This window comes from Physeter macrocephalus, chromosome 17 (assembly GCF_002837175.3).
Source record: "Physeter macrocephalus isolate SW-GA chromosome 17, ASM283717v5, whole genome shotgun sequence".
Lineage (NCBI taxonomy): Eukaryota > Metazoa > Chordata > Mammalia > Artiodactyla > Physeteridae > Physeter > Physeter macrocephalus.
Genome location: NC_041230.1, coordinates 20,871,965 through 20,899,545, shown reverse-complemented (window position 1 = coordinate 20,899,545; position 27,581 = coordinate 20,871,965). Strand labels below are relative to the sequence as shown.

At 47.3% G+C, this 27,581-nt stretch overlaps 1 protein-coding gene across 1 annotated transcript in view; it reads left to right on the top strand.

The window, feature by feature from the left end:
• The window catches only part of LOC102996921 (ATP-binding cassette sub-family C member 12), a 41,599-nt gene extending 14,690 nt beyond the window's left edge, over positions 1-26,909 (top strand). Inside the window, exons 10-17 of the mRNA XM_055078909.1 lie at positions 714-854; positions 5,393-5,579; positions 20,209-20,298; positions 22,009-22,198; positions 22,634-22,779; positions 24,902-25,015; positions 26,550-26,714; positions 26,817-26,909. Coding sequence (XP_054934884.1) covers positions 714-854; positions 5,393-5,579; positions 20,209-20,298; positions 22,009-22,198; positions 22,634-22,779; positions 24,902-25,015; positions 26,550-26,714; positions 26,817-26,909 — 1,126 coding nt within the window. The remainder of the gene's footprint in view (positions 1-713; positions 855-5,392; positions 5,580-20,208; positions 20,299-22,008; positions 22,199-22,633; positions 22,780-24,901; positions 25,016-26,549; positions 26,715-26,816) is intronic.
• Positions 26,910-27,581: the final 672 nt, after the last annotated feature.

Sequence of the window (27,581 nt, the reverse complement as noted above, 5' to 3'; positions counted from 1 at the left end):
AGACCGGCCAGATCAGGCTGATCCAGACTGAGTTACCCAATGTTTCCAACTAACTCACTTGAGCTCTGAATGAGGTTTCCCTTCCTCTCCCCTGGGTGAGTGTCAGCTGAGTCTGGAGGCCAGATCAGATTCGCTGTCACGGGCCAGCTGCCCATGTGCGTGCCGAGGGCAGCGGTCTCGCACTCACTGGGGCCCTGGGGGAGTTACATCCCGTGGAGCATTTGGTTTTAAAATCAGCTCCTGAGGTGACAATGTTCAAATGTTGTTCAAAATTACCTTTGAAAATGTCTTTAGAAGATCACATATTGGCAGTTGACACACCAGATCCAGATTTTCCTCCACAATTGGAACAGATCTCTTTTTCTTTGGTTGGGTACCCAGAAGTGGTTGGCTTGTATTTAGGGGCTGCACTGTGTGAAAAACTCTAGTCTTTAAAGACCAGAGTCACAGCTCGTGCAGCGAGACACTCATGCTGCAAGAAGCCTTCAAAACTGAGACCACAGGAAGAAGTGGCTCAAATTTCTGAGACCCCACCCTCACACACAGGGATGGGCCCCCCAAGAGGAGAATGGCGGGCCAGCCCCTCCTCCCTGGTTAGATGGCACCATCCGTCTTAAATTTGTCTTGAGTGCCCAGTTGGATTTGTGTGAGCTGAGGGGAGCACTGGGAGACCCCATTTGGGGGCCTCTGGGCCACTCTTGGTTTTCCTGCAGCATTTTTCACAGAGGAGTCCAGGAGCTCAAGAAGGTCGAGAGCGTCAGCCAGTCCCCCTGGTTCTCCCACGTAGCCTCGTCCATGCAGGGCCTGGGAACCATCCACGCCTACGACAAGAGGGACGACTGCGTCAGCAATAAGTCCTGGGCAGGGCCTGCCCCAGGGCTTCCGCTCCCTGTCAGCCCCAGCGGGAGGCCCAGAAACGCTGCTCTGGCTCTGAGGAGGGAAGTCCGGGTGGCGCGGGCTGACTGTGGATGGAGAGCCGGTAGAACGGAGGAGGAGCCCCTCACACACTAGGCCTTTCTCCCCACTGTCCAAGGCCCCCAAAGACTCGAGCTCATCCAATGACAACCTCAGTACAGGGTTTTACATGTTTTATTTTTTTCTCCCTAAAAGTAATATGTGTTCAGTTCAGGAAAATAGGAGAAAACAGAAAAAAAAAAAAAAAAAATCACCCATGGGCCCCCAACCCAAATCCTATTAATATTTTTGTGTATTTCCTTCCAGTCTTTTCTTTTTTTCTATTTCTGCAATATTTATAATCACTTTTGTCTTGTTTTATTTTCAAACTGCATTTTTCTTGTTATTACATATTCCTCGTAAAAGTCATTTTTAAAGACCACATTACATCTCACTTCGTAGGTGGACCAGTTTTCTTCTTTTTAAAATGTCGGGACTAGATTAATAAATTTCTCTGGAGTCCTCCAGCTCCAAACTTCTAAAACACCGTATAATCACATATAATCAGTGTGTATCAATCACAATAGGCTCACTGTGGTAACAAACAACTACAAATTTTAGGGGCTTAACACAATACGTATTTATTCTTCCTCAAGCCACACCTGAATGAGGGTCCACGGGGCAGGGGTAGGGGATTTTGCTCCACACTCAAGTACACGGTCTCTTTCCATCTGGGGCTTTTCCATCCTTAGGGCCTTGGGGACCTTTCCAGGATCCTCTGGTCTAACTGGAAGATAAGAGGAGAGATGTGGGTGGAGGACCCCAATGAAGGCACTCATCATTTCTGCACACTCATTGGCCAGATGTCAGTCACATGGGCGCACCTAACTGCAAAGGAGGCTGGGAAATGTAGTCCAGCTGTGGCCATAGGAGGAAAAGAAAATGGAGTTTGGTGACTCTATAGCGTCTCTGCCACATGGATGGTCTTTTTCCACCCCCATCCTTTCCCTCCTTAAAATCCTAACACACACTTCAAAGTTTGTGTCTCTCTCTCCCCACCACCCACGATCTCACTGTGGACCTGGCATCCCGGCCTGTCTTTAGTTCAGTCAGCATCTAGCCCTGTTACTGGTGTGACCTGAACATCATCTGTCAAGAGTCCTGCATCACACATCCACCCTTCCAGTGTCCTGGTCATGGGCCATTCATCAACTCACAACAAACTGAACAAATTCAATCCTTGTCTTCCTGCAGATTCTCCCCCAAGGTTTCCAAAACGATCCTATAGGAGACCTGACCCCTACGCCATTGATGGGCTCTCCCCTCTTTTCATCCTTTCATTCCTTTCATGGACTTTCCAGAGGGCTTGGGCTTCTGACTTGTACTGCTTCTGCGAACAGACAAAAATGCTACAGCACTAAAAAAAGGTTCGAGGTCAAATTCCAGCAATGCTGAGGGGTGGATATGGCTGGGAGATTAAGTCACTGGTCCCAGGCCAGGAAATGAGTGAGCGTGGTTGCTGTCTACCTGCTGTTATGTTCTTAACCACTGGGCTTTGCCATTCCTGCTGCTGGAGGATAGAGGAGACCAGAATTTGATCCCTGCCAGTGATTCTGTTTCTGCACAACCTAACCAACCACACACGTAAGACCACAGATGACTCCTAAGTCACTTAAGCTGTCAGTTGAATTTGTAGGCTTTATAGAGACATGGTAGAAAGACCAAAGTGTTTTGAAGAATATTTTAACTAAGCTCTGGGAAAAATTAGTTGGAGTGGAAACAGAGAGGAGGGTGCTACAGGGCCCAGCCTGGGTAGTCAGAGGGGCTTCCAGGCAGAATCCTTTGAGGAGGTTTAGAACAGGATGGAGCAACAATGTCCGGTCTCTCCGAGCTTTGAGAAATAGCCCCACCTGACCACTGATGTGGTGAGAGAAAGGCCTTGGCTGCTTGGCACTGAGGGGCCCGTGCCCACCTTCACATCCACCCTGGGGGAAGCAGGAGGGCAGCATCGGTCCCAACTTTCCAGGAAACCCAGCTCCTCAGGCCCTCCCTCGCCCTGGGCGAGCTGGAGTTCTCAGCAGGCAGCCTGGTGGGTATCGAGTGAGGGCTAAGGATTGGAAATCAGATGAAATTTGCATCAGAGTCCCAGCTCTGCTGCAAAACTAGCTGGAGGACCTTGGAGAAGTCGGAGGAACACTGCAGGCCTCAGTCTCCTTATCTCTAAAACGGTAATCATTGAAACATGCGCCTCGCCTGTTCTGGAAGGGTTCTCACGAGGATCAATGTGTCTTGTAAATTAGAAATGGGACACAATATTATACAGACTTTGAGTTTCTATAAAACTCAACGAAATGTTTATTATGTTCTTAAATGTGCCCAGCCCTGGTCTGGACACAGAGGGTCTTGAAGGGGGTGCCCCAGATTGCAAGGATTCAGCCCACAGATCGTGGACCCACGTCCACCTCTAAGCAGGAACATCACACTCAGAGCTGAGTTTTAGAAATATTGCTGTGGCCATTGCACAGTGTGGAGGGTGGATGAAGCTACAGAAAGATTGAGACAAGGGAACAGGATGGAGCAACAATGTCCGAGGACGTCATGACTGTACCAATGGAGGAATCTCAACTCTTTAAGGGTTTAAGCATGGAAAGTTTGAATTTTTTTTCTAATAATTTCTACCTGTTGTTCTGATGAGGCCCCTTTCCCGATTCCTTTCATGGACTTTCCAGAGGGCTTGGGCTTCTGACTTGTACTGCTTCTGCAAACAGACAAAAATGCTACAGCACTAAAAAAAGGTTCGAGGTCAAATTCCAATTTGATCCCTGCCGGTGATTCTGTTTCTGCACAACCTAACCAACCACACACGTAAGACCACAGATGACTCCTAAGTCACTTAAGCTGTCAGTTGAATTTGTAGGCTTTATAGAGACATGGTAGAAAGACCAAAGTGTTTTGAAGAATATTTTAACTAAGCTCTGGGAAAAATTAGTTGGAGTGGAAACAGAGAGGAGGGTGCTACAGGGCCCAGCCTGGGTAGTCAGAGGGGCTTCCAGGCAGAATCCTTTGAGGAGGTTTAGAACAGGATGGAGCAACAATGTCCGAGGATGTCATGACTGTACCAATGGAGGAATCTCAACTCTTTAAGGGTTTAAGCATGGAAAGTTTTAATTTTTTTTCTAATAATTTCTACCTGTTGTTCTGATGAGGCCCCTTTCCCAGTAAGTCAGGGGAACCTTCAGTGGCCATTGTGATTAATGTCCCTTCTGGTCAATGGTTAGCTCAGTCCGGTTAAAACTTCAATCTTGAAGGTACTCAGGTCACAGCCCCCCACCCTCCATCTCTTCGGAGGCTTGGAGTGGGCATGCTGTGCTGCTCTATGTGTCGGGCAAGGGGGCAGGATCATTGTTGGGAAGCACCCAGTCTTTTCTTTTAAACACTCTCTCCCTTTTCTCTGAGCCTGGTTCTCTGAGGCTGGTGCAGGGGTATGGAGGTGGGGAAGGACACATCCTCAGGTGACCACCCTGTCCGGGTCATTCTCCTTTCTGCTGCTGATTTCTTCTGGTCCAGCTCCCCGTGCAGATGAGGTGTGGCAGGGGAGAGCCCCCAACAGGACCCAGGTCCCCAGCCACTCTGCTGGGCGCTGCCGATGGGCAGGCTCTGGCGGGTCCCCCCATGAGCTCCTCCTGGCAGCCTCACACTGCTTTCCTTTTATGTGGGGCCTCTTGCCTCATGCCGATCAGTGTGGCATCAAGACTGCAGCCTCACATGCCATCTGCCCTCTGCACTCCAACTCTAGGAACTGCAGGAACAGGAAGGACCCACCTTCCGTACATCTGGGGACCGAGCAACTCCGGGGCTGGGTCTTGCCTTCATCCCTCGGCTGTGTCATCTCTCTGTCGCTCTACCCTGTGCTCCTTCTCCTCTTTGGCTCAGGGGACACGCAGCAGGGGTACAAGATGTCAGCTTTCTTTTTCATCCTCCACCTTTATAAACAATTGCCTTGCCTCTTCTTTCCCTGAACTGGGGAGGAGAACCAATCCAGCACCTTCTTTTCCTTCCTCTGCCATCACAAACATTGAGATCTCCTCACCTCCCACCCTGTATAGATCAAAGGGGTCAACGGTCATTTCCACAGGGCCTTTGGGGGGTGGCTGCCTCCAAGACAGCGGTCCTTTGGAGGTAGAGTGTGAGGTTCTCAGCCCCTTTTGTTCTCAGCTGTGGGTTCCAGTTGCCAGTTCTGGGAAAGACAGAAAGAGCCCACTCAGCACCATATGCTACTGCCGTGTAGGATTTCTCAAAATACGTGCAAATCAAAGATGCCCGTGGCAGCAGATTCTAAAGAGTATGAATATATGCTCATCTTTGTAAGAGTTTCCTATATAAGAATGCATTGGCCCTTGAGTAAAAATTCCTCTCGTCCTATTTCTCCAGTAGCCCTAACCCTAAGTCTATGGAAGCACAACCTGACCTCCTGTTTTGTCTGATTTCTTAATTTTAGGTTTAAGATGCTAAATGATGAAAACTGCAGCCCTCTCCTATACTTTAACTGTGCTCTCAGGTGGTTTGCTCTAAGGATGGATGTCCTCATGAACATCGTCACCTTCATTGTGGTCTTGTTGGTGACCCTGAGTTTCTCCTCAATCAGTGCTTCATCCAAAGGCTTGTCATTGTCTTACATCATCCAGGTAACACCTAGTGTAAGGCTGGGCTTGGCCTGGAGGCTCTGGCATAGAGTGTATCAGGGAAGGTGGACATAACCCTAAAAGTAATATGTGTTCAGTTCAGGAAAATAGGAGAAAACATAAAAAAAAAAAAAATCACCCATGGGCCCCCAACCCAAATCCTATTAATATTTTTGTGTATTTCCTTCCAGTCTTTTCTTTTTTTCTATTTCTGCAATATTTATAATCACTTTTGTCTTGTTTTATTTTCAAACTGCATTTTTCTTGTTATTACATATTCCTCGTAAAAGTCATTTTTAAAGACCACATTACATCTCACTTCGTAGGTGGACCAGTTTTCTTCTTTTTAAAATGTCGGGACTAGATTAATAAATTTCTCTGGAGTCCTCCAGCTCCAAACTTCTAAAACACCGTATAATCACATATAATCAGTGTGTATCAATCACAATAGGCTCACTGTGGTAACAAACAACTACAAATTTTAGGGGCTTAACACAATACGTATTTATTCTTCCTCAAGCCACACCTGAATGAGGGTCCACGGGGCAGGGGTAGGGGATTTTGCTCCACACTCAAGTACACGGTCTCTTTCCATCTGGGGCTTTTCCATCCTTAGGGCCTTGGGGACCTTTCCAGGATCCTCTGGTCTAACTGGAAGATAAGAGGAGAGATGTGGGTGGAGGACCCCAATGAAGGCACTCATCATTTCTGCACACTCATTGGCCAGATGTCAGTCACATGGGTGCACCTAACTGCAAAGGGGGCTGGGAAATGTAGTCCAGCTGTGGCCATAGGAGGAAAAGAAAATGGAGTTTGGTGAATCTATAGCGTCTCTGCCACATGGATGGTCTTTTTCCACCCCCATCCTTTCCCTCCTTAAAATCCTAACACACACTTCAAAGTTTGTGTCTCTCTCTCCCCACCACCCACGATCTCACTGTGGACCTGGCATCCCGGCCTGTCTTTAGTTCAGTCAGCATCTAGCCCTGTTACTGGTGTGACCTGAACATCATCTGTCAAGAGTCCTGCATCACACATCCACCCTTCCAGTGTCCTGGTCATGGGCCATTCATCAACTCACAACAAACTGAACAAATTCAATCCTTGTCTTCCTGCAGATTCTCCCCCAAGGTTTCCAAAACGATCCTATAGGAGACCTGAGCCCTACGCCATTGATGGGCTCTCCCCTCTTTTCATCCTTTGATTCCTTTCATGGACTTTCCAGAGGGCTTGGGCTTCTGACTTGTACTGCTTCTGCAAACAGACAAAAATGCTACAGCACTAAAAAAAGGTTCGAGGTCAAATTCCAATTTGATCCCTGCCGGTGATTCTGTTTCTGCACAACCTAACCAACCACACACGTAAGACCACAGATGACTCCTAAGTCACTTAAGCTGTCAGTTGAATTTGTAGGCTTTATAGAGACATGGTAGAAAGACCAAAGTGTTTTGAAGAATATTTTAACTAAGCTCTGGGAAAAATTAGTTGGAGTGGAAACAGAGAGGAGGGTGCTACAGGGCCCAGCCTGGGTAGTCAGAGGGGCTTCCAGGCAGAATCCTTTGAGGAGGTTTAGAACAGGATGGAGCAACAATGTCCGAGGATGTCATGACTGTACCAATGGAGGAATCTCAACTCTTTAAGGGTTTAAGCATGGAAAGTTTTAATTTTTTTTCTAATAATTTCTACCTGTTGTTCTGATGAGGCCCCTTTCCCAGTAAGTCAGGGGAACCTTCAGTGGCCATTGTGATTAATGTCCCTTCTGGTCAATGGTTAGCTCAGTCCGGTTAAAACTTCAATCTTGAAGGTACTCAGGTCACAGCCCCCCACCCTCCATCTCTTCGGAGGCTTGGAGTGGGCATGCTGTGCTGCTCTATGTGTCGGGCAAGGGGGCAGGATCATTGTTGGGAAGCACCCAGTCTTTTCTTTTAAACACTCTCTCCCTTTTCTCTGAGCCTGGTTCTCTGAGGCTGGTGCAGGGGTATGGAGGTGGGGAAGGACACATCCTCAGGTGACCACCCTGTCCGGGTCATTCTCCTTTCTGCTGCTGATTTCTTCTGGTCCAGCTCCCCGTGCAGATGAGGTGTGGCAGGGGAGAGCCCCCAACAGGACCCAGGTCCCCAGCCACTCTGCTGGGCGCTGCCGATGGGCAGGCTCTGGCGGGTCCCCCCATGAGCTCCTCCTGGCAGCCTCACACTGCTTTCCTTTTATGTGGGGCCTCTTGCCTCATGCCGATCAGTGTGGCATCAAGACTGCAGCCTCACATGCCATCTGCCCTCTGCACTCCAACTCTAGGAACTGCAGGAACAGGAAGGACCCACCTTCCGTACATCTGGGGACCGAGCAACTCCGGGGCTGGGTCTTGCCTTCATCCCTCGGCTGTGTCATCTCTCTGTCGCTCTACCCTGTGCTCCTTCTCCTCTTTGGCTCAGGGGACACGCAGCAGGGGTACAAGATGTCAGCTTTCTTTTTCATCCTCCACCTTTATAAACAATTGCCTTGCCTCTTCTTTCCCTGAACTGGGGAGGAGAACCAATCCAGCACCTTCTTTTCCTTCCTCTGCCATCACAAACATTGAGATCTCCTCACCTCCCACCCTGTATAGATCAAAGGGGTCAACGGTCATTTCCACAGGGCCTTTGGGGGGTGGCTGCCTCCAAGACAGCGGTCCTTTGGAGGTAGAGTGTGAGGTTCTCAGCCCCTTTTGTTCTCAGCTGTGGGTTCCAGTTGCCAGTTCTGGGAAAGACAGAAAGAGCCCACTCAGCACCATATGCTACTGCCGTGTAGGATTTCTCAAAATACGTGCAAATCAAAGATGCCCGTGGCAGCAGATTCTAAAGAGTATGAATATATGCTCATCTTTGTAAGAGTTTCCTATATAAGAATGCATTGGCCCTTGAGTAAAAATTCCTCTCGTCCTATTTCTCCAGTAGCCCTAACCCTAAGTCTATGGAAGCACAACCTGACCTCCTGTTTTGTCTGATTTCTTAATTTTAGGTTTAAGATGCTAAATGATGAAAACTGCAGCCCTCTCCTATACTTTAACTGTGCTCTCAGGTGGTTTGCTCTAAGGATGGATGTCCTCATGAACATCGTCACCTTCATTGTGGTCTTGTTGGTGACCCTGAGTTTCTCCTCAATCAGTGCTTCATCCAAAGGCTTGTCATTGTCTTACATCATCCAGGTAACACCTAGTGTAAGGCTGGGCTTGGCCTGGAGGCTCTGGCATAGAGTGTATCAGGGAAGGTGGACATAACAGAAAACCCAACTCAACGGGTTTAAATAATAAAGAGAGCTCAGTGGTTCACATCATTAAAAGGTCTGGTGGCTGTATGGGCTTCAGGCACAGATGGATCATGGCCCCTGGGTTTGTCCTCCTCCTGTGATGACTTTCTTCATTGTTGTGCAATGGTGACTGGCAGCCTCTGGGGGCTCTAGCAGGAAGCAAGCAGGAGAAAAGCATTTCCTGCCCCAGCCACTGAACAAAAGCCCTGTGTTTTACTTTTACTGGATTAATTGAGGCATCCCCGAACTAATTTGGGGCTCGATGGGACTCGGATGACTGGCTTAGGCCAAAGGATGGAGTCATACCCCATGTTGCTCTCATGTCACACACTGCTGCCCCACAATGGGGAGAGGGAAAGGAATGCTGGGGGGCAACCATGATGTCCATGACAAATAATCACCAACTTCTCTTTTTGGTTGCTTTGGTGTTTTTCTTTTGAAAAATAAGAATAACAGGGAAATAATAATAATAGGGAATAATAATGATAATAGGGAAACACATGTCATTTTAGGCACTGTTGTAAGTCCTTTACATAAATTAACTCATTTATCCCCACAATAACGCATGAGGTCGGGACGCCATAATGCCCTCCCTCGCCCTGGGCGAGCTGGAGTTCTCAGCAGGCAGCCTGGTGGGTATCGAGTGAGGGCTAAGGATTGGAAATCAGATGAAATTTGCATCAGAGTCCCAGCTCTGCTGCAAAACTAGCTGGAGGACCTTGGAGAAGTCGGAGGAACACTGCAGGCCTCAGTCTCCTTATCTCTAAAACGGTAATCATTGAAACATGCGCCTCGCCTGTTCTGGAAGGGTTCTCACGAGGATCAATGTGTCTTGTAAATTAGAAATGGGACACAATATTATACAGACTTTGAGTTTCTATAAAACTCAACGAAATGTTTATTATGTTCTTAAATGTGCCCAGCCCTGGTCTGGACACAGAGTGTCTTGAAGGGGGTGCCCCAGATTGCAAGGATTCATTCAGCCCACAGATCGTGGACCCACGTCCACCTCTAAGCAGGAACATCACACTCAGAGCTGAGTTTTAGAAATATTGCTGTGGCCATTGCACAGTGTGGAGGGTGGATGAAGCTACAGAAAGATTGAGACAAGGCTATAGGATTGGAGACTCTTGCAGTGTAGAATCTGAGTGAGAACGGAGACACAGGCAGCAGCAGTCAGGACAGAAAAGAGGTGGATTCGGGAGCCATTTTGGAGATAGTCCGCTGGGGTTGGGGGATGGGAGAGGCCAAGGATGAGTCCAAGACGGGGAGTGCTGTGAAGACAGATATGAGTGATACAGGAGGAGACGCAGTTGGGGGTGATCAAGATTACCGGTTTGATCTTGGATGTTTCAAGGCTGTGGATCAAGTCCACAGATGATGCCACAGACAGTGGGGACTGTGCGTGTAGCTATGCATGGGCAGAGAGGCTGACTCCACATCCTTGGCTGAAGCTGGCGTCGCCATGGGAACTAACACATGTGCCCTGGGAGTTGGGGGAGCCGGGCTCTCGCTTCAGTCTCCCACTGCCTCCTTCGTGACTCTGAGAAAGGACACACGGGCCTCAGGGTCCAGCCTCAAGAGTTTAGTGCAGTGACCAAATACAAATAATTTCTGCAAGTCCTTTACAAACCATAACATGTCCTGGGTGCCACTTCTTAAAATGGATTCCTTGGGCTGGTGTTTGTCTTTTGTAATCTGTGTGTTTGTCTGACCATTGTTCCTGTCTGTTCTCCCCTCTGTGCTGTTGACTTACTTAGCAAAAGGTTTTTCTCTGCCCTGCACCCCTACTTCTTGCTACAAGACCGGCCAGATCAGGCTGATCCAGACTGAGTTACCCAATGTTTCCAACTAACTCACTTGAGCTCTGAATGAGGTTTCCCTTCCTCTCCCCTGGGTGAGTGTCAGCTGAGTCTGGAGGCCAGATCAGATTCGCTGTCACGGGCCAGCTGCCCATGTGCGTGCCGAGGGCAGCGGTCTCGCACTCACTGGGGCCCTGGGGGAGTTACATCCCGTGGAGCATTTGGTTTTAAAATCAGCTCCTGAGGTGACAATGTTCAAATGTTGTTCAAAATTACCTTTGAAAATGTCTTTAGAAGATCACATATTGGCAGTTGACACACCAGATCCAGATTTTCCTCCACAATTGGAACAGATCTCTTTTTCTTTGGTTGGGTACCCAGAAGTGGTTGGCTTGTATTTAGGGGCTGCACTGTGTGAAAAACTCTAGTCTTTAAAGACCAGAGTCACAGCTCGTGCAGCGAGACACTCATGCTGCAAGAAGCCTTCAAAACTGAGACCACAGGAAGAAGTGGCTCAAATTTCTGAGACCCCACCCTCACACACAGGGATGGGCCCCCCAAGAGGAGAATGGCGGGCCAGCCCCTCCTCCCTGGTTAGATGGCACCATCCGTCTTAAATTTGTCTTGAGTGCCCAGTTGGATTTGTGTGAGCTGAGGGGAGCACTGGGAGACCCCATTTGGGGCCCTCTGGGCCACTCTTGGTTTTCCCGCAGCATTTTTCACAGAGGAGTCCAGGAGCTCAAGAAGGTCGAGAGCGTCAGCCAGTCCCCCTGGTTCTCCCACGTAGCCTCGTCCATGCAGGGCCTGGGAACCATCCACGCCTACGACAAGAGGGACGACTGCGTCAGCAATAAGTCCTGGGCAGGGCCTGCCCCAGGGCTTCCGCTCCCTGTCAGCCCCAGCGGGAGGCCCAGAAACGCTGCTCTGGCTCTGAGGAGGGAAGTCCGGGTGGCGCGGGCTGACTGTGGATGGAGAGCCGGTAGAACGGAGGAGGAGCCCCTCACACACTAGGCCTTTCTCCCCACTGTCCAAGGCCCCCAAAGACTCGAGCTCATCCAATGACAACCTCAGTACAGGGTTTTACATGTTTTATTTTTTTCTCCCTAAAAGTAATATGTGTTCAGTTCAGGAAAATAGGAGAAAACATAAAAAAAAAAAAAATCACCCATGGGCCCCCAACCCAAATCCTATTAATATTTTTGTGTATTTCCTTCCAGTCTTTTCTTTTTTTCTATTTCTGCAATATTTATAATCACTTTTGTCTTGTTTTATTTTCAAACTGCATTTTTCTTGTTATTACATATTCCTCGTAAAAGTCATTTTTAAAGACCACATTACATCTCACTTCGTAGGTGGACCAGTTTTCTTCTTTTTAAAATGTCGGGACTAGATTAATAAATTTCTCTGGAGTCCTCCAGCTCCAAACTTCTAAAACACCGTATAATCACATATAATCAGTGTGTATCAATCACAATAGGCTCACTGTGGTAACAAACAACTACAAATTTTAGGGGCTTAACACAATACGTATTTATTCTTCCTCAAGCCACACCTGAATGAGGGTCCACGGGGCAGGGGTAGGGGATTTTGCTCCACACTCAAGTACACGGTCTCTTTCCATCTGGGGCTTTTCCATCCTTAGGGCCTTGGGGACCTTTCCAGGATCCTCTGGTCTAACTGGAAGATAAGAGGAGAGATGTGGGTGGAGGACCCCAATGAAGGCACTCATCATTTCTGCACACTCATTGGCCAGATGTCAGTCACATGGGTGCACCTAACTGCAAAGGGGGCTGGGAAATGTAGTCCAGCTGTGGCCATAGGAGGAAAAGAAAATGGAGTTTGGTGAATCTATAGCGTCTCTGCCACATGGATGGTCTTTTTCCACCCCCATCCTTTCCCTCCTTAAAATCCTAACACACACTTCAAAGTTTGTGTCTCTCTCTCCCCACCACCCACGATCTCACTGTGGACCTGGCATCCCGGCCTGTCTTTAGTTCAGTCAGCATCTAGCCCTGTTACTGGTGTGACCTGAACATCATCTGTCAAGAGTCCTGCATCACACATCCACCCTTCCAGTGTCCTGGTCATGGGCCATTCATCAACTCACAACAAACTGAACAAATTCAATCCTTGTCTTCCTGCAGATTCTCCCCCAAGGTTTCCAAAACGATCCTATAGGAGACCTGAGCCCTACGCCATTGATGGGCTCTCCCCTCTTTTCATCCTTTCATTCCTTTCATGGACTTTCCAGAGGGCTTGGGCTTCTGACTTGTACTGCTTCTGCGAACAGACAAAAATGCTACAGCACTAAAAAAAGGTTCGAGGTCAAATTCCAATTTGATCCCTGCCAGTGATTCTGTTTCTGCACAACCTAACCAACCACACACGTAAGACCACAGATGACTCCTAAGTCACTTAAGCTGTCAGTTGAATTTGTAGGCTTTATAGAGACATGGTAGAAAGACCAAAGTGTTTTGAAGAATATTTTAACTAAGCTCTGGGAAAAATTAGTTGGAGTGGAAACAGAGAGGAGGGTGCTACAGGGCCCAGCCTGGGTAGTCAGAGGGGCTTCCAGGCAGAATCCTTTGAGGAGGTTTAGAACAGGATGGAGCAACAATGTCCGAGGATGTCATGACTGTACCAATGGAGGAATCTCAACTCTTTAAGGGTTTAAGCATGGAAAGTTTTAATTTTTTTTCTAATAATTTCTACCTGTTGTTCTGATGAGGCCCCTTTCCCAGTAAGTCAGGGGAACCTTCAGTGGCCATTGTGATTAATGTCCCTTCTGTTTCTAATAATTTCTACCTGCTGTTCTGATGAGGCCCCTTTCCCAGTAAGTCAGGGGAACCTTCAGTGGCCATTGTGATTAATGTCCCTTCTGGTCAATGGTTAGCTCAGTCCGGTTAAAACTTCAATCTTGAAGGTACTCAGGTCACAGCCCCCCACCCTCCATCTCTTCGGAGGCTTGGAGTGGGCATGCTGTGCTGCTCTATGTGTCGGGCAAGGGGGCAGGATCATTGTTGGGAAGCACCCAGTCTTTTCTTTTAAACACTCTCTCCCTTTTCTCTGAGCCTGGTTCTCTGAGGCTGGTGCAGGGGTATGGAGGTGGGGAAGGACACATCCTCAGGTGACCACCCTGTCCGGGTCATTCTCCTTTCTGCTGCTGATTTCTTCTGGTCCAGCTCCCCGTGCAGATGAGGTGTGGCAGGGGAGAGCCCCCAACAGGACCCAGGTCCCCAGCCACTCTGCTGGGCGCTGCCGATGGGCAGGCTCTGGCGGGTCCCCCCATGAGCTCCTCCTGGCAGCCTCACACTGCTTTCCTTTTATGTGGGGCCTCTTGCCTCATGCCGATCAGTGTGGCATCAAGACTGCAGCCTCACATGCCATCTGCCCTCTGCACTCCAACTCTAGGAACTGCAGGAACAGGAAGGACCCACCTTCCGTACATCTGGGGACCGAGCAACTCCGGGGCTGGGTCTTGCCTTCATCCCTCGGCTGTGTCATCTCTCTGTCGCTCTACCCTGTGCTCCTTCTCCTCTTTGGCTCAGGGGACACGCAGCAGGGGTACAAGATGTCAGCTTTCTTTTTCATCCTCCACCTTTATAAACAATTGCCTTGCCTCTTCTTTCCCTGAACTGGGGAGGAGAACCAATCCAGCACCTTCTTTTCCTTCCTCTGCCATCACAAACATTGAGATCTCCTCACCTCCCACCCTGTATAGATCAAAGGGGTCAACGGTCATTTCCACAGGGCCTTTGGGGGGTGGCTGCCTCCAAGACAGCGGTCCTTTGGAGGTAGAGTGTGAGGTTCTCAGCCCCTTTTGTTCTCAGCTGTGGGTTCCAGTTGCCAGTTCTGGGAAAGACAGAAAGAGCCCACTCAGCACCATATGCTACTGCCGTGTAGGATTTCTCAAAATACGTGCAAATCAAAGATGCCCGTGGCAGCAGATTCTAAAGAGTATGAATATATGCTCATCTTTGTAAGAGTTTCCTATATAAGAATGCATTGGCCCTTGAGTAAAAATTCCTCTCGTCCTATTTCTCCAGTAGCCCTAACCCTAAGTCTATGGAAGCACAACCTGACCTCCTGTTTTGTCTGATTTCTTAATTTTAGGTTTAAGATGCTAAATGATGAAAACTGCAGCCCTCTCCTATACTTTAACTGTGCTCTCAGGTGGTTTGCTCTAAGGATGGATGTCCTCATGAACATCGTCACCTTCATTGTGGTCTTGTTGGTGACCCTGAGTTTCTCCTCAATCAGTGCTTCATCCAAAGGCTTGTCATTGTCTTACATCATCCAGGTAACACCTAGTGTAAGGCTGGGCTTGGCCTGGAGGCTCTGGCATAGAGTGTATCAGGGAAGGTGGACATAACAGAAAACCCAACTCAACGGGTTTAAATAATAAAGAGAGCTCAGTGGTTCACATCATTAAAAGGTCTGGTGGCTGTATGGGCTTCAGGCACAGATGGATCATGGCCCCTGGGTTTGTCCTCCTCCTGTGATGACTTTCTTCATTGTTGTGCAATGGTGACTGGCAGCCTCTGGGGGCTCTAGCAGGAAGCAAGCAGGAGAAAAGCATTTCCTGCCCCAGCCACTGAACAAAAGCCCTGTGTTTTACTTTTACTGGATTAATTGAGGCATCCCCGAACTAATTTGGGGCTCGATGGGACTCGGATGACTGGCTTAGGCCAAAGGATGGAGTCATACCCCATGTTGCTCTCATGTCACACACTGCTGCCCCACAATGGGGAGAGGGAAAGGAATGCTGGGGGGCAACCATGATGTCCATGACAAATAATCACCAACTTCTCTTTTTGGTTGCTTTGGTGTTTTTCTTTTGAAAAATAAGAATAACAGGGAAATAATAATAATAGGGAATAATAATGATAATAGGGAAACACATGTCATTTTAGGCACTGTTGTAAGTCCTTTACATAAATTAACTCATTTATCCCCACAATAACGCATGAGGTCGGGACGCCATAATCCTGGTTTTACAGGTGAGGAGACTGAGGTCCAGAAAGACTTGTCAGAATCACACACCGGCATGTGTGAGAGCCAGGATTTGAACCCACGTCATCTGAGTCTGATACCAATCTGAGTCTGCATCTGCTCCTTGTTACATACCTCACACTTCTGTCTTTGGAAGCTGTTCCGATGCAGCCCTTATCCTCGGTGCTCTGACATTCCAGGACAGTGAGTCTGAGTGGAGGTCTGTTTCCACTCATTCTGTTCAAGGCTGGGAACAGAGTAAAGTCAAATCTCTCTTCAAGTGGAAAAATTTCTCCTTTTCCTCCTTTATTCCTTTTTCTCTTCTTGATAATTTCCTTGTCTCCTTTCCCTTTGTTTTCTTTTCCTGTGACTCATATTGGTTGAATATTGGATTTCTTGCATCAGTCCTCTATGTTTCCTTTCTTTCATCTCAAAGTTTCCATGTTCTTGTTTTTTTTATCTTTTTTCTGGGAATTTTCCTTTGCTTTGTCATTCGGCCATTCTCTTGAATTTGAAGTTTGGCGATCATATGTTTGTATACTTAATTTCCACAAACTCTTTCTTAGTCTCTGAGTTTTTAAGCAAATCATTTAAAAATGGGTGTAACATATTTTTAATCTCTCCGAGGATATTAATTAGAGCTCCTCACCTTTCTTAAACTCTCCTTCCTTCTTTGACTGATATCTGTTTTTTCCAGGATCAGGTTTTTTGTTTGTTTGTTTGTTCATCTGGTTCTTGCTCTTTCATGCCATTGGTTTTGTTCTTAAGTCCCTTGATCCATTTGTGGTTAAGGCTGAGAAACTTGGTTGGATTTTCACGTTTCATCTGCCTTTGTAAATGCCTTGGTAGGTCTCTCCTGATGGGAGGTTTTATAACTATGGATAGGTGGGTTGGACTTTTCCACAGGCTGGCTTCACTTCAGGAAAGCAGCCAGAGAGCTGGCCTTCAGACACCCAAAGGCTAGATTTAAAGGGATTTTATCTAGGATACTATTCTGGGAGCCCCAAGTCATTTATCCACTTTCTTTAGGGAAATGTGTGTGTGTGTGTGTGCGTGTGCGTGTGCGTGTGCGTGTGCATGTGCGTGTGCGTGTGTGTGTGTGTGTTGGCCTAGGGATAAATTGTCCAGCTACCTCTGGTTGGGAGGAAGATGAGGAGGGGGAGGAAATGGGCCCAACAGGAGTAGCTGTCTATACACCACCTCCGTCTGTCTCTTTGTGGACCCCTTCTCTTACCTGGAGCCTCTCTGACTTCTGCTGGACAGAAGGTTCTGGAAGCCCCTGCAGCACACTCTGCCTCCATCCTATCAAAAGGCTTCCATCCTCTTTCCATCTTCCAGAAATGTGTAACTCTCTCCTTCAATGATATCTCTTCCCAAGCCCCTTGCTGTTAATGGTCTATTCCTTTTTGCAATCTCTGTACTATCATTTTAATAATATTTTGGAAAGGAAGAGGAAGAAATATATGCTCAGGACTCTATGTTAAGTGAGGGAAATGAATTTTCCTTGTGTAGGCAGTTTCTCTCATTGATGGATGATTTTATTTGTTGTTACCTAGTAAAATATTAAACAGATGATGTTGGATAGATTCCCTTACTTGGTCCAAGTGAAACCGCTTTCCTCAACTGAGGTTATGCCCTTGGGATATATCACCAGCTTTCTATGAGATTGTTTTCAAACATTCCTGTGAGGCTGGAGAATTTGCACACCTCAAGATCTAGCGGGTGTTTCCCCTCCAGCTGGCTTTGGAGTTTTATCCAGCGTTAGCCCCCCCTTTGGAGAATACAGAAAATCCAGCTGACAGAGCTTCCCTTGAGAACAGAGGAGACTCCCTAGGTGGATGAGAAATCGGTGTGAAGTCCCACAGAGCAGAAAGTGAGTGCAAAGTAACATCACATAACATGACGGAGGAGGATGAGCACTTCCTGGGGCCAGCACTGTGCTGATAAGGGAATTCTAACCCCATGGAGGGCTGCCTGGGTCCCTGAGGAGCTGATACCCTTGAACTTAACAAAATATTTATATGCCCTTCTCAAGAGCAGAGTTCATTCATTCACTCACCAGATGTGTCCACTGAGCACCTGCCAGGAGCCGGAACCATTTCAGCTGCTGTGCGTTCAGCAGTGAACAAGCGGGACAGGTCTCTGCACTCATGGAGCTTACATGCTAGTGGGATATAAAGGGATATAAAGTGGGATGGAATAAATAAGTGCGCAAGTAAATAAATAGGGAGACTTCAGAAACTGTTGAACTGTTATGAAGATAATGAAGCAGGGTAATTGACTGTCAGTGGGGAAGCAGCATTAGACCCGATAGAGTCAGGGAAGGCCTCTGCCGGGAGGTGATTTGCAAGCTGACACCTGAATTTGATAAAGAAGGAGCCAGGGAAGTGCTTCAGTCTGAGGGGGCCAGGAAAGGCTGAGGGCAGGCAGGAGACTGGTGCCTTGGAGGAACGCAGAAGCTCCTGTGGCCTGCGCAGGGTGGTGGAGAATACGATATGAGGGGTCGGCGGGGCTCCGTCAGCCGTGGGCAGGGGTGTCTCCTGTCTTCTAAGAAAGGCTTTCTCGCCTGCAGCACTGTGGACATTTGGGCCAGATAATCCTTTCTGACAGGGGCTGTTCTGCGTGTTGCAGGATGTCAGCAGTCTTCCTGATCTCTAACCAGGAGATGCCAGTAGAATCTCCCGCCTCCAAGGTCGTGACAACCCAAAATGTCTCCAGACATTGCCAAATGTCCCGGGGATGGGGTGCCTAATCACCCCGGCTGAGAGCCAGTGCCCTAAGAGAAATGGAAAGCCAGTGGCATGTGTAAAGAGCTGGGAGGCAGCAAGGGAGGCCCACGGAGATGAGCTCTCAGAGGGTCTGGACCCACACTTGCTCTCACCTCATCTGCCTGCTCAGGCCACACTGCCTCCTTCCTGTTAAGGCCACTTGCTGCTACCCAGAGTTTGCCTGGCAGACTTATCATGAATGCTTCAGCACACACCATCTTCTTAATCACCCCAACTAAGGTAACCCCCCAGTCCAGCCCTAGCCCCTCTTTCACATCTTACCATATAACTGACATTCTTAGGGTTCCTTGAAATTGCCTGTGTCTCATCCCGCCGGCCCACTAGAATGCAAGCCCTGGGGCTGCAGGGGTCTTGTCTATCACGTTCACCCCTGGGAAACCAGCCCCAACTGTGCTGGCACCCAGTCACTGCTCACCTAGTGAGGAAGACCTGGTCCTTCCTCCAGCCCACTAGCCCACCCTGCGACCGAGGCAGGTGCTGTTGGTGGCCCCCCTTCCAGGGCAGGCCAGCTGGCCTCCCACTGCTGCGGGAAGGTGCTCAGTTCAAGGCTGAGGCAGGTTGCACCTGCGGTATGGGGAGTCCTCCCAGCGCCCCAGCAATGCCTGCAGGGAGTTAGTGGAGATAGAACAGTATCCTCGGGACAAGTCAGGTGTGTTCTGTGCAGACTCCCAGGACACCCAGGGGAGTCAAGCTTCAGTTGCTCACAGTGAAGCCTATCCACACTCTCCTCCTCTGTGCCTCAGTTCTCCCAGCTCCTACTGGGACTTTTTGGGTCCACCTCCTGGAGTTGTTTCCTAGGGCTGCTGTAACAAATTATAAACTAGTGGCTTAAAACCAGAGAAATGTATTCTCTTGCAGTCCTGGAAGTTGGAAGTCTAGAATCAAGGTGTCTGTAGGGCCATGTTCCCTTGGAAGGCTCCAGGGGAGAGTCTGTTCCTTGTCCCTCCCGGCATCTGGTGGCTGTTGGCTTCCTGGGTTTGTAGCTGCATCCCTCCAATCTCTGTCCCGCCTTCATGTCTCCTCCTCCTCTGTCTCTTATATGGACACTTGTTGGATTTAGGGTCCACCCAGGTAACCCAGCTTGATCTCAAGGTCCTTAATTATACCTGCAAAGACCCTCTTCCTAATGAGGTAACATTCAAGGGTCCCAGGGATTTGGATGTGGAATATCTTTGGGGGGGAACTCCATTCAACCTGCTTGCCCTCAAACCTCAGGGTTGGCTTTGGGGGTATCCTGGCCTAAGGTGGGTGACCTTAGCAGGCCACCGTCTAAGCCTAGAGTTTCTCATGTCCGAAGCAAGTAGTTGGGCTTGATGGTTTTCTTCCACTTCTGATATCTGTGGTGATTGGGTTTCAGGTGCTTCCAGGATGCAGGTGGGGTAATCAGGGAGGGCACAGAGGTGCAGGACCCTACCAGGTGGCCGCAAGTGCTGGGTTTCCAGCAGTGCAGAGGCCCTGGGAGAATTCCTGCTCACAGCAGTTCCCGCACCGCTCCAACCAAGAAGCTTGTGCCTGAGCGGTGCTGTGGTGGGATGACTCTGACCATCTGGAGTGCCAGGGAGAATATAATTACCATTTGTTTCTAAATACAAAGGAAGTGTTTAAAGACAAAACACCCCAACAGGAGTGTCTTTACATCTGGGCACTTGGCTGGGAATGCAGGCCTGCTTTTGGTGTGGTCCTGAGTAAGACGGGAGGGGTGACTCACAAGCCAGCCCTGAAGGCAGAGAGGGCTCTGACTGTGGCTGCTTGTCGCCCCCTCCACAGCTGAGTGGGCTGCTCCAAGTGTGCGTGCGGACAGGGACGGAGATCCAGGCCAAGTTCACCTCCGTGGAGCTGCTCAGGGAGTACATTTCGGTAAGAAATCAGTGCAAGAGGAGGAGCCAGTTAACTCTGGCAGAATTTAGGTATTTGATCTTTTTACATGTGAAAGGGATCTCTTTAAAAACTGAAATCGGACCACAACCCCTTTTCTTAACGCCCATATTGACAATATAGTCTAAAGTCCTTGATGATGAGGGGGAAGTTGTTTTTAAAAAATTTCCTCAAGGGCAGTTTCTGTATACAGAAGAGAGAATTCAGTGGCTTACTTAAGTTTCTAAAAATTAATATTTACTTGACTAAAATTGTAAATTGAAAAAACCAGTCTTCCTCTTCTTTAAAAGGTTTTATGTTCCCCTTACAAATCCTGCTATTCTTTGAAAAGCAGTCTTGCCAATGCAAGCAATCACTTTTAAGGGCCTTTGAACAGCATTTGGCCCCTTTTACAAACTTAATTAAACACTTTAAAACATTTTAAACTGCATTTTAAAATTTAATGCATTCCATTTCCTTTTTAAGTACCTCGATAATCTGATTTAACAAACAAACCTTCCTGAGGTTATATAAATCTAATAAATTAAACTTATAAGTATGGTGAGCTTTAAGTTCTCACGACAATCCCAATGCTGTATATAAACAGTAAGTTTTTAAACTTAAAACCATGTTAAAATAAGTTATTCAATTTTACATTTTAAATTAGATTCACAAGCCTGAATGGTATTAACATTATGAATACTTAAAGCACCAAATATGCAGATTCCATAAACTAAAAATACTACTATTCCAATTTTGCTTCTCTTAAATATTATTATTACAAATTCTAAATCTTCTAGGGATTAAAAATACTCACTGTCTAGGAATACAATTATTTTCTCAGCTAATTGTGGTTGCCTTTCAACCAGGGATGTGGGCTGGTCAGCCACCCTAATGGGGAACACGGGAGCTCTATTTCTCCTGGTTAACAGGGACTTTATAATTCAGAGGAGGGGTTAGTCTTATAATGCAGTCAAGTTGCTCTCCTCCTTAATTAGAGGAGATTTGCATTTCTTGGGCCCTTATAAAACTTTAATTCCTTTTCCACGTAACTCTGAACTTGACACCCGGTGCTACTGTCATCTTCCTGCTTCTAACACCACAGTGACTCTTGCAGATAACGAAATTGTATCTGATCGAATTCTGCAAATCTCAAGGCTTGGTCTGGATTTGTCACACAGCTTCAAGGTCACACTGCTGACACTTGCCCAGGCTCACAAGGCCCAGTATGAGCTGCCCCTTATAGTCATCCATTCTATTCACTAAGCTCTAGCCACACTGACTTTTCTTTCTGTTCCTCAAAGTCCCCACACTCATTCTGGCCTCAGGGCTTTTGCAGTAGCTGTCTACTCTGCCTGGAATGAATCTTCCTGTAGCTGACATCTTCTCAGCATTCCAGGTCTCAGCTTGAATGTCACATCCTCACAGATGCCTTCCTCAACACTTAAGTAACTTTTACTCCTCCTACCTCTTCCACCCTACACATTGTGTGTTCTATTACAATACGCTGTTTTATTGTCTTCATTTCTCATCTCTTTTCTTGTTTATTATCTGACTTCCCCACTGCAATGTGAGTTTCTGGAGTGCAGTGTCCTTATTGGTCTAGTTCACCAGCGTGAATACCAGTACCTAGAATTGTGTGAATGAATGAATGAATGAATGAATGGAAAAGCAAATGACTATTAACCCATCATTTGTTATTCTGCTTTTCAGACCTGTGTTCCTGAATGCACTCACCCCCTCAAAGTAGGGACTTATCCCCACGACTGGCCCAGCCGCGGGGAGATAACATTCAGAGACTATCAGATGAGATACAGAGGCAACACTCCCCTTGTTCTCAACGGGCTGAACTTGAACATCCAGAGTGGGCAGACAGTTGGGATTGTTGAAAGAACAGGTTCTGGTGAGGACAAGCTCTGATTGTGTTTCTTTCATGTTGTTTTCTTTGCATTTCCACTGGGCATGCTAGTTAAATCACAACAGAGGGTGATGTGCGTGTGTGGTGGATTGGTTGTTTTTTCCCTGACATCTCTTTACTGTAAATTAGGATTTCAGGTTAGATGGATGTGTGGAGTTAGAAGTAAACACACATCAGTTTTTGAATTAATTAAATGAGAATCAGTCTGGTGAGATGAGGCCCAGAGGATGAGTCATGTGTTTATAGCCCCTGCAGGGATGGACAGGTTAACTGTATTAGGGTAGCCCCTGCAGAGTGGGATTTCTGTCTGCACAATGCCATTTTCATTGCATTAAAAATTCCCTTGATTAGATAGATACTCAGGTATGATGGAATACAAACTGATGTTTGATTTGCTGCTGTTGCATTTATCGTTCCCAGGCAAGTCATCCTTAGGAACGGCCTTGCTTCGTCTGGTGGAGCCCGCCAGTGGCACAATCCTCATTGATGGCATGGATATCTGTACTGTTGGTTTGGAAGACCTCAGAACCAAGCTGACTGTGATCCCCCAGGATCCTGTTCTGTTTGTAGGTACAGTAAGGTAGCTGTTTTTGATCGTTGTGCATCCCTATTTTTGGATAGTGAAATCAGACCAACAAGAGCTTTGTGAAGCTCCCACGCCGTGGCTGGCCTGGGGCTGTCCTATCCTGAGATGCTCACGAGCCTTGAGAGGAGCTGAGGACTAGGGGCCTGAACATTACTTGTGTTTTATTAACTACATTACAAATAAGCAAGATGCTTATGTGCAGGGTGAGCAGACATCCCAGTTGGCCCTGGAGAGCCCTGATTTATGCCTGTTTCAGCATCTTATCAGGTTTAGCAGTGGCCACTCCCTAAATTACCCCAGTTTGCACATAAAATAAATGGTTATCCTACGTATGTAGCTATCCTTTAGGAAGTACGTCAATTCACTCCATTAAGAAGTGAACAGAAACTGCTCAAGTCCAAGAACAGTAGGGTTGCAACTTCTACAGGGCTCGAGATCTGTTGTCAAGGCACAAGGAGAAAACCACAGTTACTCACTTACCCCAGTGTAGTGGCTGCCCCTCTAACAAGAGGGACATTTCCCCCATTGAGCACCAAATGAAGTAGGAGGCTGTATTGAGAGATGAATGAAAAGGACACCTTCCGTGTCTTGAAATGCTAGACTCACACCCTACATGTAAGGTGCTCACCCTCTGCAAGGCCCGGGAGCTGCAGGTAAAGCTCTTGCCTCTCTGAAGGCAGAGTGAACACACCGGGAGGTGGAATTGCTTGCTGCCTCTCTCTCTGCCAAGAATTTGCATAAGGTCAGATCTGCTCTGCTGCACACGGCCATGGAGAGGACCAAATGTGTCTCCCCAGTGCCTCGCTCGGGGCTATCTCTTGGCAGGGTTGGTGTTCTGCCCGCCTTGGTGGTTTCTGCTCCATCCCAGAGTCATGGGTTCTCGGTCTCTGGGCCTGAAGTTGGTATTTCATGAACCACTGCCCTGGACTAAGCACTGCTCTTGTTGCTGTGGCGTCATCACACACCACCTCCCGCTCTCCCCCTCATGCTGTGGAAAACATGCTCTCCCATCCTCTCGTCCTCAGAAATTCAGCTTCCTCTCCTTTCCTTCATTGCAGGTACAACATGGATCCCTTTGAGAGTCACAGCGATGAGATGCTCTGACAGGTTCTGGAGAGAACATTCATTAGAGACACAGTAGGTCTCTGGGGCTGTCCGGGATGAGTCCGTTTCCCAGCACCAGTGCCCCAGACACTTGGCTCAGGTTTAGATGTGGCCAGTTGTTTGTTGGCACCACATATGTCAATCCTTATTACTCCTTGTTAAAAGCAACAATAGATAGGATTTATTAGGCCACTGCAAAGATTCAGTCAAGAGCTCTACATGCATTATCTCAGTTGGTCCTGACTACAACCCTCTGAGGTTGGTACTCCTACCCCTACTTTTAGAGATGCAGAAATTAAGACTCAGCGTAGTCAGGTGTGAGTAGCAGAATGGAGACTTGACCCCAAGCCCATCTGACTCTAGACCAGAGGAAGTGCCCTACTGCTCTGCCAATAGCCTCATTTGCTTATTGAAGCAGATAAACTCTGGGAAGGTGAGAGGGCATGGCATGGAATGAACCATCTGTGAGATGGAACCCTGTGCTATAAGAGCTGCAGCTGGGGTCAGCAGGTGAGCGTGGCCACCTCTGCAGCCCAGAGGGAATTTATTTTTCCCAGGACTTGGTACCAAGGTGAGCATCACCCAAAACCACTTTGACTTGTCCTGCTAGATAAATCAGACCCTGTCTTTACCTTTCCTTGATGACCAGAAAACTCCATCCCATCTCCATTTTATGCATAGAAATAAGGATCCTGAAAGCCATTTACACTTGTTTGTGTTTCTCTGGAGCCATATGTGCATCATTTGTACTCTTTTGGCAAGGTGTCTACGGGGTTCTATGAATCACACTGTGATTTTAAATTATTAATGGCTGCCTACTCCTTGGTCTTTCCCTGGTGCCTGTTCGCAATATTGAAATGATTGTCGTTTTGCACTTTCTTTTCCGCAGTAAAATAAAGCCAGCTGATAAATGCAAGAGAAGGGGGCAATCAATATGGAGGATACAGGACAATTTTATAGATCATCAGCACAAATATGGCATTCTCTGTGTTCTATAGATAATGAAACTCCCAGAGAAATTACAGACAGAAGTCACAGAAAATGGAGAAAACTTCTCAGTAGGGGAACGTCAGCTGCTTTGTATGGCCCGAGTGCTTCTCCGTAATTCAAAAGTAAGGAAACAACGCGGAAAATGGACTGGTCCAATTTTGGATATTTCCTGCAGTGCCACTCAATCCAAGAAGTAGAGCCAGGCGTTTGTCTTTCAGTAAAGAGAGAGCAATTGGGCCATTTAAAAACCAATCACTTTTTCTTAAGACAAAGTTGTGAGGGGAAAAAATTGAAAAATAACAGCCATTTACAGCAATAGCACCTGCCTCCCCTGGGCCTTTCCCCGGGGAGATCTTGCTTAGGTATTCTCTCTGTCCTCCTAAGTGGTTTGGGTTTGAGAAATCTGCCTCTCAACTTTTTCGCTTTGTCCCTGAATGATTCTGAGGCCTGATAAACAGTACTCGATACCAAAGAAGGCCTTCAGAATGCCAGGATATAAGGACTGTAAAATTCATACTCATTTTTCTTAGTGACTTAGCCATCTTTGCTTACTGATTTTGGAGAAGGGATTGCTGTTGCTTTAGAAATCCCATTCTCTGAACCCTGATCAAAGTGTAACCCATCGTGTGTGCTCTCTACATGTGCTAACGACAGGGAAGAGAGCAAGCATGCATTCAGTCCTGACTGTGGCACTACACAGTACTGAGTGGTTGATGTGTTGTCCTTGCATTTCGTGTTCATGATAAGGTGTAACCCCCTTTTACAGACAAAGAAATGGAGCCTTGGGGAAGTCAAGTAATTTAGCCAAAGTCAAGCAGAGTTAGAGCTGAACTCAAGCCCTCTGACTGGCAAACCAGCACTGTGGCAGGCAGAAAATGGCCCCCAAAGATGCCCATGTCCTGATACCCAGAATCTGTGAACATGTTACCTTACCTGGGAAAAAGGGGCTTTGCTGATGTGGTTAAGTCAAGGATCTTGAGATGGGGACATTATCCTGGATTACCTTGGTGGGCCCAGTGTAATTACACAAGTCTTTATAAGGGGAGGAAAGAGAGTCAGAAAGAAAGAAGAAATGCAACGATGGCAGTAAAGGTTAGAGTGATGTCAGAAAGAGGCCACGAGCCAAGGAATGCAGGCAGTCTCCGGAAGCTGGAAAAGGCAAGAAAACCATGTCTTCTCTTGAGCCTGCAAAAGAAATGCAGTCCTGACAATACCTTAGCTTTAGGACTTCTGACCTCCAGAACTGTAAGATAATAAATTTGTGTTGTTTTGAGCCTCTAATTTGTGCTAATTTGTTATAGCAGCAGTAGGAAACGTAACAAGTACTGTTATTATATCTCATGCTAACTCATGTAGTACAGTAGATAAAGACCATGGGGCATTTCTTCTTACTGGTTTGTAGGATTAGAATAAACCATTCACAAAAAGGGGAGCAAAGAATATACAACCTTGTTTCTCCAGCAAGTCCCTCTGAGGAAGATGAAGGTGGTGTGATATGACTTTTATTCTCTTGTTCTTTTTCTTACTTTCTGAGATGGATACTTAGCTCATTACTTTTCAGCCCTTCTTTTTTAGTAAATTGAGCTAAGACTATAAGTTTCCCTCTAGGTATAGCTTTGGCTTGGTGTGACTTTCACAATGCTCCTTCCTCAACAGATCATTCTCCTTGATGAAGCCACTGCCTCCATGGACTCTAAGACTGACACCCTTGTTCAGAGCACCATCAAAGATGCCTTCAAAGACTGCATTGTGTTGACCATTGCCCACCGCCTCAACATGGTCCTCAACTGTGACCGCGTCCTGGTCCTGGAAAACGGGAAGGTGCGGGAAGTTAGCGTCACCTCTCCAGAGGCTTCAGTGGTTTGGGGTCTGTGGTGGGTGGATATTTTCTGACAATTTCAGCTCTTCTTCTCTGACTTTCAGGTGGTCGGGTTTGATAAGCCTGAAGTCCTTGCTGAGAAGCCAGATTCTGTGTTTGCAATGTTACTAGCAGCAGAAAGCAAAATCCGACTATAAAAGTCCCCATAGAGGCCACATCAGCTGATTTTAAAGGAAGAGGAGGCTGTGTGAGATGAGTCAGATGTGTCTGCAGGGAGAGGGGCCGTTATCTCAGGGGGCAGCTCTGGTCCACCATCCCTCCCACGCCTGGACCACAGGCAGAGCTGGGGTGGAGGTTGTTTCCTTGCCTCGCCCAGCACATGCCTCCTGACCTCACTTGGAGTGCGTGGGTCTCGTCCTAGGTGATGAACAGAGGCAGAAGAAGCTTGTGGGTTAAAAAACTGCCCCTCACCTTCTAAAACCCCAACCATCCCTCGTGTCCTTATCATTACCACCTCAGTGCCTGGGAATGGAACCATTGTAACTTTCAGTTAAAAACTGGTCAAACAGAATGGAAAAATGCCTAAGGATGGACTTTGTAAAGGTTTCCTGCCCTGTTATCAGAAAGGAAAAGAGCAGAGTTTTCTTCCTGCTTAACTCCTATTCACATCTATTTGGAGTGTGTGACAAGCAGTAACTACACAGATCTGTAGCATGAAAGATTGATTACAGTGTTTGGTGAAAATGTTTTTTTTTTAATCATATTGTATGTCCCATTTGCTCTATTAGAATAACCAGGGAAACAAAATGTTGGAGTTTTTCTGTAAATTACATTTTTATATCTTCTATATTGGTCATTAAAATGCAGGA